Genomic DNA, 10,782 nt, shown 5'->3' on the forward strand with positions numbered 1-10,782 from the left:
ATAGCCAGCAATGACATTTCCTCTCTCAAGATCCATAAAGGTACTAAAAACATATTTAAATCAGTTCATGTGAGTACAGTGGTTCAATATTAATATTATAAAGCGCCGAGAATATTTTTGGTGCGCCAAAAAAACAAAATAAAACAAAATAACAACTTATATAGTGATGGCCGATTTCAAAACACTGCGTCAGGAAGCTTCATAACTGCGTTATGAATCAGCGTATCGAATCATGATTCGGATCGCGTGTCAAACCGCCAAACTGCTTAAAATCACGTGACTTTTGCGCTCTGAACCGCTGATTCGATATGCTGATTCATAATGCTCCGAAGCTTCATGAAGCAGTGTTTTGAAATCGGCCATAACTAAATAAGTCGTCATTTTGTTTTTTTTGGTGCACCAAAAATATTCTTGGCGCTTTATAATATTAATATTGAACCACTGTACGCACATGAACTGATTTAAATATGTTTTTAGTACATTAATGGATCTTGAGAGAGGAAATGTCATTGCTGGCTATGGAGGCCTCACTGAGCCATCGGATTTAATCAAAAATATCTTAATTTGTGTTCTGAAGATTAACGAAGGTCGTACGGGTGTGGAACGCCATGAGGGTGAGTAATAAATGACATTATTTTCATTTTTGGGTGAACTAACCCTTTAAGTGTTATTTTGTGTGTTTTTGCACAAGATTAACATAGGGAGACATAGGTTATTGTTTAATGTTGTGTTATGTTGGGATTTACAGGGGGTTCTGTAATGTTAGTTTTGTAAAATATCTTCTTAACATTTTCAAAATATCTTTTGTGTTCAGCAGAAGAAATTCATACAGGTTTGGAACAACTTGAAGTGCTCTTGTGATCTTGAGTGAACTATCCCTTTAATAAAAATACAACTGTTCATTGTTAGTTCATGTCAGCTCAGGTCCATTAAATAATATTAAAAAATACAACTTTGATTTTAATAATCTATTAGTAAATGTTAAAATTAACATTACCCAAGTTTAAAAAATGCTTTACACATATTTTTCATTGTTAGTTTATGTTAACCAATGTAGTTAACTAATGTTAACCCAATGTGTTACCAATACATCATTTGTTTCACACAGAAGAAAGTGTTTTTAGGGAATGTAGTTATTTGGTAACATTGAGATAATTCTATTTTGTGATATATTTACAATTTTATCATTGCATCTATCTATTTGTATGACTTGCTTGCAAAGAACATGAGCACATTGCATGAAACTTGCTTATCAAATCAGTGCTCTCTTTGTCCAGACTTTATCCAGCGGAGTATGGAGAGATCTGCTTTGTTACAAAAAAGTACAAGCAGAATATTTTATTTCAGAGTATTTTTAAAGGACACTTAATAATAAGAACCCTCAAGGCATACATTTCCGTTTTGAGAAAACATCATGACCTTGATAAAATTGAGCAAACGAACTGACTTCATGATCAAAATACTTTACAAATGCTGAAGGATAATCACCCAGTTCTAAGCATTACCCAAAACCACAAACACATTCTTCGTCCCTGTCGTTTCCCCCCCAGTGTGTTTTACCATGCGTAACATTTCCGTGCATGGATTTCAGCTTTGCAAAACTGCCTCCTAGTGTTGACTTGTGGTGTTGCACTTACAGAGATTTGTTAAGACCTCCAATATCCTGAAAATCACACTATTCTGTCTATATATCCAATATAATTCAGTACCATAATTTCAATAAAAAAGCCTTTTCATAATTAAATGTTTATTCGTAAATATTTGACCCTCTAAACAGAATCACAATATTACAGTTTAATAAATAACCACATACGTATTTAAATCTCTCTAATTGTTTATGGACATATTTCATGAAACAAGTTCTCAGATAACACAGGTTAACATATCAGCATTATAAGAGTTCATTTAAATCAACATAGTACAATACCACTTGCACATATAAATGCTGCAATAGTGTAATATACATTGAATCATTAGCAATACAACCCATGTCATTGCAGTGATGCACACCAGCATTAATGCTGGGAATCACAACGTATCATTCTGCATAAATTTCATACAAGTTGGAATGGGTGAGACGTTGATTATTGTTTGGCGTGCTGTGATGAAAGTTAAACCAGAATCCTTTAGAGTAAAAGTTCTTAAACATTCCAACTATTCTAATCAGCTAAATAGTGATCATTGATAACAAAAGTGCTTGATGTAATATTGGTATAAATACCATATTAAATGATAATATTTTAGCACAATAACCTCAGATTAATGAGATAAAAACCCTTGCTTTCATTTGCAATCACAGTGGACCAAAATTGGTAAGCAGCATAATTAGTGACAATATTTTTTACTATGCATTTACAGAAAAGAAGCTTATATTATTACACTGACATGAGAAACTCTAGCTTCATCAATTAATCACTTGAGAATAAATTTATTACCTTGAAAGAGCATTCAATGAAGGTCAAGTAGAAACATTCTAGGTTTTAGAGAATTTTAGAGAAAGCCAAATCAGATCTGGAAATATTCACATGAAGTCCCATAGCATAACACAAGAACAAATATTACATGTTAACATGGGCGTTCCAGCCATACAACCATGTTAAATAAATCCCGTCAATGACGTCTCACACTTAAATCAACTTTTTCTTATATATATATAAGATAACTTGAGAGTGACTCTGAATGTGTGGCTTGAATAAATAATGTACAGTTGCACTGAAGTGCCGTTTTTAACTAAAAAAAAAAAAAAAAAAAAAAAAAAAAAATCAAATTGTAAAATGCAACATAAATATGGAAATCAACTGAAAAATGTCACTTCCTGTCCTCAGCACCAGCAGGACTTACGGGTGTCATCGCTAACATTACACAACCCTTCCTGCTCCTCCAAAACAGCCAGATTGAACTCATCATTCATGGATCCTCCCAACAAATCAAGATCCTTCTTATTGGCTTGTAGGACTAATTCAGCCAATCGGGTGAAAGACTGTAATGGAAGGGAAAATATGAACCCTAAGTTGCATGAACAACTTGTTTATCCATTCTTCAAACATCTAAAATGAACAAAACCGATAAAATACAGAAATACTGAAAAGAAAAAAGCATGCAGGCAACATTGTACCTCTGTAATGTTGTGGTTGGTAAAGGCACTTGTCTCAAAAAAGTCCATTCCATAAGCCTTGGCAAGCTGGAGCAAAAAAAAAAAAAAAAAAAAAGATGATAATGATGTTTTGAAATTGATGTTTATTCGCAAAGATGTCTTTAAACTTAGATATTATATTTTAGGTTTATCACAAATGTGGAGTAAATTGTAGTATGAATGAAAGATGCACTGCACAGTAGGGAAGTACTATATTTTTACCTTATCTCCCTGTTCTGTAGCTACTTGTCTCTTCTGTTCTTCATCAGACTTGTTCCCAACAAGTATCTTCTGCACCTTCTCAGGGGCGTACTGGACAGAACCAGAAGAGATTCGTTAGAAGTGGATGAATGGAGCAGAGCAGAAACAGAAACAGCAAAAACTTTCAATTGCTGTTAAATTGGGAGATTAAATTTAATCTTTCCCAGATTTGCAATGTAGACTCCAAATTTTGGAACCCCATTGTGGATTGAGAGTAACAGAGAGAGCGAGGGGTGGTGGAATTTAAATGAAGAGCTAGAAATATGAGGCAGGTTATATTTAGTTACAGTAATAAAGACAGATATGCTTTAAACTCCACAGCCTCACCTCATCTACATCACTGGCCCACTTCATGATGTGCTGGAACGAGCGCTCACTTGTGATGTCATACACCAGAAAAATGCCCTGTTGATACAGAATCAATTTCAATCCGCGTTTATCAGTGAATTATCACACGATGGACACCAATATATTAGATCTCAATCCTTCAGTAGGTCTAGTGAGATGTCTTTGTGGATGTGTGAAGGTCACCTGTGCTCTTCTGTAGTACTGCTTAGTGATGGTCTGATATCTCTCCTGACCTGCTGTGTCCCTGCAGACATAGAGACATCTGAATAGCAAAACCAACTGATCAAACGCTATTATATTATATCATCAGAGAAAAATAAAACATACCATATTTGTATTCGTACTTTAATGCCATCAATTTCTAAGGTCTTCATTTTGAAATCAACACCTGGAGTAGAAAAGGAAAACATTTCATAATGATTTCCAAATATTTTAAAATAAAATGAGCACTCAATTAATGCTCTCATGGAATCATTCATTTTACTGAACAATTCTAATCAGACTCAGTGAAAGGCAATGAACACTTTTTTTTTTTTTTTTTTTTTTTTTTTTTTTTTAGAAATACACTTAGGTCAAGCTTAAGCACTTGAGAGATTTATTTTTTACATCAACTGCAAGAAAATGTACAGGACAGAACTTAAGAGTGGAAATAAGGAATCAGCTTACAACCCGAATTCCGGAAAAGTTGGGACGTTATTTAAATTTGAATAAAATGAAAAGTAAAAGACTTACAAATCTCATGAGCCAATATTTTATTCACAATAGAACATAGATAACAAATGTTTAAACTGAGAAATTGTACAATTTTATCCACAAAATTAGCTCATTTCAAATTGATGCCTGCTACAGGTCTCAAAATAGTTGGGACAGGGGCATGTTTACCATGGTGTAGCATCTCCTCTTCTTTTCAAAACAGTTTGAAGACATCTGGGCATCGAGGTTATGAGTTTCTGGAGTTTTGGTGTTGGAATTTGGTCCCATTCTTGCCTAATATAGATTTCCAGCTGCTGAAGAGTTTGTGGTCATCTTTGACGTATTTTTCTCTATAGGTGAAAGATCTGGACTGCAGGCAGGCCAATTTAGCACTTGGACTCTTCTACAACGAAGTCATGGACCACGTTTATATATGGCTTCCTTTTTGTATGAGCATTAGTTGGCATCTGCAGATGGCACGGCGGATTTTGTTTACTGACAGTGGTTTCTGGAAGTATTCCTGGGCCCATTTAGTAATGTCATTGACACAATCATGCCGATGAGTGATGCAGTGTCGTCTGAGGGCCCGAAGACCATGGGCATCCAATAAAGGTCTTCGGCCTTGTCCCTTACGCACAGAGTTTCTCTAAATCTTTTGATGTTATGCACTGTAGATGATGAGATTTGCAAAGCCTTTGCAATTTGATGTTGAGGAACATTGTTTTTAAAGCATTCCGCAATCTTTTTACGCACTCTTTCACGGCTCTGCCCATCTTTACTTCTGAGAAACTCTGTCTCTCTAAGACATCCCTTTTATAGCTAATCATGTTACAGACCTGATATCAATTAAACTTAATTAGTTGCTAGATGTTCTCCCAGCTGAATCTTTTCCAAATTTCTTGCTTTTTCAGCCATTTGTTGCCCCTGTGCCAACTTTTTTGAGACCTGTAGCAGGCATCAAATTTGAAATGAGCTCATTTAGTGGATAAAAGTGTAAAATTTCTCTGTTTAAACGTTTGTTATGTTATCTATGTTCTATTGTGAAAAAAAATATTGGCTCATGTGATTTGAAAGTCTTTTAGTTTTCTTTTTCATTCAAATTTAAAAAAATGTCCCAACATTTCCGGAATTCAGTTTGTACGTGGTTAACAAGTTTCTTCTTGTTAGAAGCATCCAGGGCCAAAATGGCAACATCTGCTCAAATGAAAGTAGTGAAATGATTTATAATGTATCCCTCTGTTCATTGATATTGTGATTAAAAAAACTTAATATGATTAATTAATATGATTTCCTTCATTGCAATTATGAGTTTAATAATCCAATTTATTTAGACACAAATGAAGTGAACATGAAACTTGACGAACAAACATGAAAATGACGTGTGAAATGATAAGACCTTGAGCCCTAAAAGAAAACAGCTCTCTTTTAAAGCTGAAACAGGCAAGAAAATTCTAAGAAAACAGCAATAACTACAAAACTGCAATAATGGAGTATCTGTCAATAAGGTCCACTGCAACCTTCCAGTTCCTGGAATAGTTATCTTTTTCTAGGAAATTCCACTCTCAAGAACAATTATGACTCCAAAACAACAGTAGTCTCTTTAATTTTTAACATGCCCTGACTGCAATGTGATTCAAAAAAAGGACCAATTAATTTGTTTCTTTGTTGGAGAGACAACATAGGCAGCTTGTATAGAGGTCTTCATATCTAACATGATTTTAACTGCTAGTTTGTTTCAATTTCAAGGGATTCAATCCAATGCCTGAAACCAGATGGCATGCCACGCACTAGAAAAAGCAAGTACAAGAAATACTAAAATAAGACATGAGTATAAAGCCATTCTGAATACAGTTTAATGCAATCTGCAAAGCTCCATAGCCTCTTCTTTATCAAACCACAGTAAATAAAGGCGTGTTAGTGCCCTGAGCTGTCAAACAGGGACACAGAAAGGTCAGCACTACAGCAACTGAATTGGTTGGCCTCGGGCAAAGGAAAATGATGAAAGAGCTGCATCTCCCTTTCTCTCGGCCAGAATTATGGGCATTGAAAGGACAACTACAATTCAGTGAAATATTACAAAAATAAAAGAGAAACCAAACCAACAATTTTGCCTTACCTCAAGTTCACTGTAATTCTTCTTACCTCATTAAAAGTTTAAAAGTAAAACATAAAGAAATGAATAGTATTTTATCTGGAAAAGAGATATGCTTTTCTCGTAAGTTGATTACAGAAGCTAGATATTTTACTTAATAACTTATTAAATATGGATATTTTTCTTATACAAATGCATCGCTTCGCTTCAGAAGGCCTTTATTAACCCCCCGGAGCCATGTGGAGTACGTTTATGATGAATGGATACACTTTCTTTAGCTTCATACTCGTTGGCCCCATTCACTGCCATTGTAAAGCTTGGATGCATCAGAATATTTATGAATATAACTCTGATTGTGTTCATCAGAAATAAGAAAGTCGTATACATATACTAGGATGGCTTGAGTGTGAGTAAAGCTTGGGGTAATTTTAATTTTAAAGTAAACTAATTCTTTAATATTTTGACTATTAAAACTCTAGGACACAGCAATATCATGAAACCTGTTACCTGAATATTATAAGGTTTCTGAACACCAGAAATATCAAGACAATGAAAAGTAGACCTTCAATCTATTGGCCATTCGACAGACAGTTATGAGTATTAAACGTGTCATAATGTGCCAGAGCTGTAACAATTAAATTATCTCTTTGACACTTCCCTTCTGAGACAGTGGCTAATTGGAAATGGAAATAATTTTAACAAGACAACAGACAGATATGCTATGGTGATTAGCACATACAAATTTAAACACAAGCCCAATTTCTCTTGCGCTGACAGCATCTCAAACAATTGACTAGAGAAAACAAAATAGAAATGGAGCTCATACCTTTTTCTATTTATCATCAAGCTAATCAATCAACAGCTGCTTTCTATAGCAAGAACAATTTAAGATAACAGCATGTTGCCTCGAGGCAAATATATAACCATTAGCTAATGCTTCAAATTAACTTTCAGACCACACAGACATCTCTTCCACTGTGAGTAATATTTCAGTACAGCGCTAAGGTCCTTGACAGCCTAGTATCATAATATATATATGGGTCATAGCCCAGCGGACTAGAGCTTATTGAACCATGTTTTAGGGCGAGATGCCAGCCATCTCTCAGGACCAGTCAGACTAAAGCTTTTATCCAGCAGTTAAAGATTGTTCTGTATCACATCACTACTTAACAAAAAGAAATCCATCCCACCATATTAAATAAACTCTGACGGGAGAGACAGCAGGCTGCAGGAATGAGTCAGGGCTTCTCATTCCTTATTGATTGGGGGGATATCATCATCAGGAATAGGAGGGGATTATAAATCTTATGTCTAATTTCAAGAGTAAGCCACTTAATACTATCTGCTCACTTGGAAACACTGAGAGAGCTACACAACAGAGCAAACCCTGAACTTTTGCAAAATAACAGCCTGACATTCACTCCACATCTAATGAAGCATGGGATTTAATTGAGGGATAAAAATGTTGGTATGGGTCCAGCACCTGAAACGCTTCATTAAAATAAATAGTTCACATAAAAATGTGAATTTTGTCATTATTTACTCATTTTCACATCTTTCGCAGAATTCATAGTACGATGACAATATTTTCATTTTTGGGCAAACTATCCCTCTAAACGTGATAATGATGATCCAATGCTTTTAAAGTTGGAATGAAATAAAAAATTCATATAAGGCATAAAATTGAGTTAAATTTACATAATCCCTGCCCCCGAGAACACGCAACAAAGGGGGTGCAGCCATGTTGGGCTGCTTAATAGAAGAAGAGTTGTAGTAGAGTGTAGTTGCGATGCCGTCATTTTACGCTGGACTGCTTCATAAACAATTCAACGCTGGATTTGCACAAAAGTTTAACATGATGGCACATGCTAGTCCAAGTTGAATCAACTCCACAGCAACTACATAAATTTATCCACTAACCATTCAGAAACATCCAGTTACATTCTAAAAGTTGTAACTTCTTCCCGAGTCTCTCCATCAGTGTCCGACTCCAGTTTGAACAATGTAAGGCTGAACAATGTTACTGCGTGAGATTCTCCAGCTTTGTTGTTGTTGAGCAACCGAAGCATGAGCTGTTAAAGCTCCGCCCTCTTTTGGAAAGCGGGCTGGGAGCAGCAGCTCATTTGCATTTAAAGGGACACACACAAAAATGGCGTGTTTTTGCTCACACCCAAATAGGGGCAGATTTGACAAGCTATGATAAATGATCTGTGGGGTATTTTGAGCTGAAACTTCACAGACACACTCTGGGGACACCAGAGACTTCTTGTGAAAAGGGGCATAATAGGTCCCCTTTAAAGGGACATTTCACACAAAAATAACAGTTCATTCATAATTTACTCACCCTCATGTCATTCCAAACCCATATGACTTTCTTCCCTCTGTGGAACACAAAATTAGATATTTAGCAAACTGTCCAAGCTACTCTTTTCCATACAATGAAATTTGAAATTGCATAGGGATAACTGTGGTCATCATTCACATTCAGTGTATGGAAAAGAGCAACTTTTTTTGCCAGATCACTACTTCCATGGTTTCCATGATAGCAAAAAGAAAGTCATAAAGGTTTGGAAAGACATACTATTATACATTATAAGCATCACTTATTAGTTTGCATGAATGAGAAAAATATGTAAAATTAAAAAGTATTAAGAATGGGTTTGTGGTCGAGACAGTAAGTAATGGGCATTCTAATGACAATCAGTAAAAATATTTCCTTATTCATATTAGAATTTAGCATATGAGAAAAATATAAAATGATGTACTTCTGGAAACTATTGTAAAATAATCTCTCTGTTTATTCTCTTTAAATACGCTGTTGTCAGGACGTAATTTCAGCACACTGGGAAATTGTCCCACTAGACCAAGCACACACTGCGTGAACACTGAAATGAGAGGTTTATGAAATACCATTTTAAAACCACATTTTGTTTTTCATAACACCCAATCAACTAAAATAAAAATGATTCCTACTACAGGGGGTGCTTAAAAGCTTGCAGTGATAAAATAGTCCTTTTAGAGAAAATGGCATTAGAGATTCTAATAAAAACCTATTTTCACAGATGAGACCAAAACTTACAATTGAGTTAAACCTGATTTCAATTTCATATCAATACAAAGTACTTGCATAAAACAGCATGTGTGAGTTGGAATGCCTGACAGGACACTTTTATGGATCAATCTATTAGAGAGAATGCATGCAATAACATACACCTGCACTTTCTTTGTCTTCACTGCCATTCATGCAACCTATGATTTTATATTAATTTAGATTACTGCATTTCTATTAGCCCAGGACAACCTAAAGCAAACACTACTAGGTTTGTGTGACAGCAGTGTTAAAATGCAACATTTTAATACTTCACAAACACACACATATCCAGTCAGGCATCTCAGAAAGAACTAGAAAAGGTTGTGTTAATGCATCTCACTATGTGGTGTAATTCTCAAGCCATTCTTTTCACGGCTCATATACTATAATGGCCCAGCGCTGCTATAGATTTTCTTATCGGTATGTGCTGTTTGTTCTGCAACTCTTTGAACAGGCAATGAAAGTAACACTCTTACCGATTGTGGAAATGTGAGAGGGATGAAATTCATTGTCCGTGAATCTGCATAATAAACAGGTTTTGCCGACACCGGAGTCTCCGAGAAGCAGGAGTCTAAACAGCACATCATACTGTTTGGCCATGGTGTCTTATGGTCACAATTAAAGGAACTCAGCGTCGGGTTTCCATGTCCACCCTCTTCAAAGTATCATCTTCTCGCTTTTTCCATCGACCGGTCCGTGCTTACGTGCCGATTCCCCGAGTGACTGTGAAGATAAAGCAATAGTCGATGTGAGCAGAAATCAGTCAGCAACGCTGATGTGGTGGGTGCGGTGGGCTACTGTATGCTCCCTGTACGTTTCGCCGACATCCTTCACACCTCAGGAAATGGGTGGAGATAACGGGCACACATCATGTATTTGATACTGATATTTACCTAGATTAATTTTATATATATCAAGAATACGCTCATAAAATACATTTAACCTAATATAAATATTGTAAAAATATAAAATTGGGGCATAACATTAAATCTGAAATTTAAGCGTTTAGGCCGTCATAAATTCATAGTGAATCCGTTTTTCTGTTGGCAAACAAAAACATATTGACCACGTCAAAGGCGTAAATATGCATGGGGCTTGTTATAATTAGCGATGCCCGATTTGTGACCAAATCGTTCGAATCTTTTAGATGAATCAGCTGAATCG

At 35.6% G+C, this 10,782-nt stretch overlaps 1 protein-coding gene across 1 annotated transcript; it reads right to left on the reverse strand.

The window, feature by feature from the left end:
- Positions 1 to 1,730: 1,730 nt before the first annotated feature.
- Positions 1,731 to 10,732, reverse strand: rab15 (RAB15, member RAS oncogene family). The gene is made up of 7 exons (XM_051876242.1): positions 10,095 to 10,732; positions 4,070 to 4,130; positions 3,926 to 3,986; positions 3,722 to 3,799; positions 3,356 to 3,445; positions 3,116 to 3,181; positions 1,731 to 2,980 (listed from the first exon to the last, which is right to left on the reverse strand). Exons 1-7 carry the CDS (start codon positions 10,216 to 10,218, stop codon positions 2,822 to 2,824), a joined length of 639 nt encoding a protein of 212 aa, XP_051732202.1. The 5' UTR covers positions 10,219 to 10,732; the 3' UTR covers positions 1,731 to 2,821.
- Positions 10,733 to 10,782: the final 50 nt, after the last annotated feature.

This window comes from Ctenopharyngodon idella, chromosome 20 (genome assembly GCF_019924925.1).
Source record: "Ctenopharyngodon idella isolate HZGC_01 chromosome 20, HZGC01, whole genome shotgun sequence".
In the NCBI taxonomy this organism is placed as follows: Eukaryota; Metazoa; Chordata; class Actinopteri; order Cypriniformes; family Xenocyprididae; genus Ctenopharyngodon; species Ctenopharyngodon idella.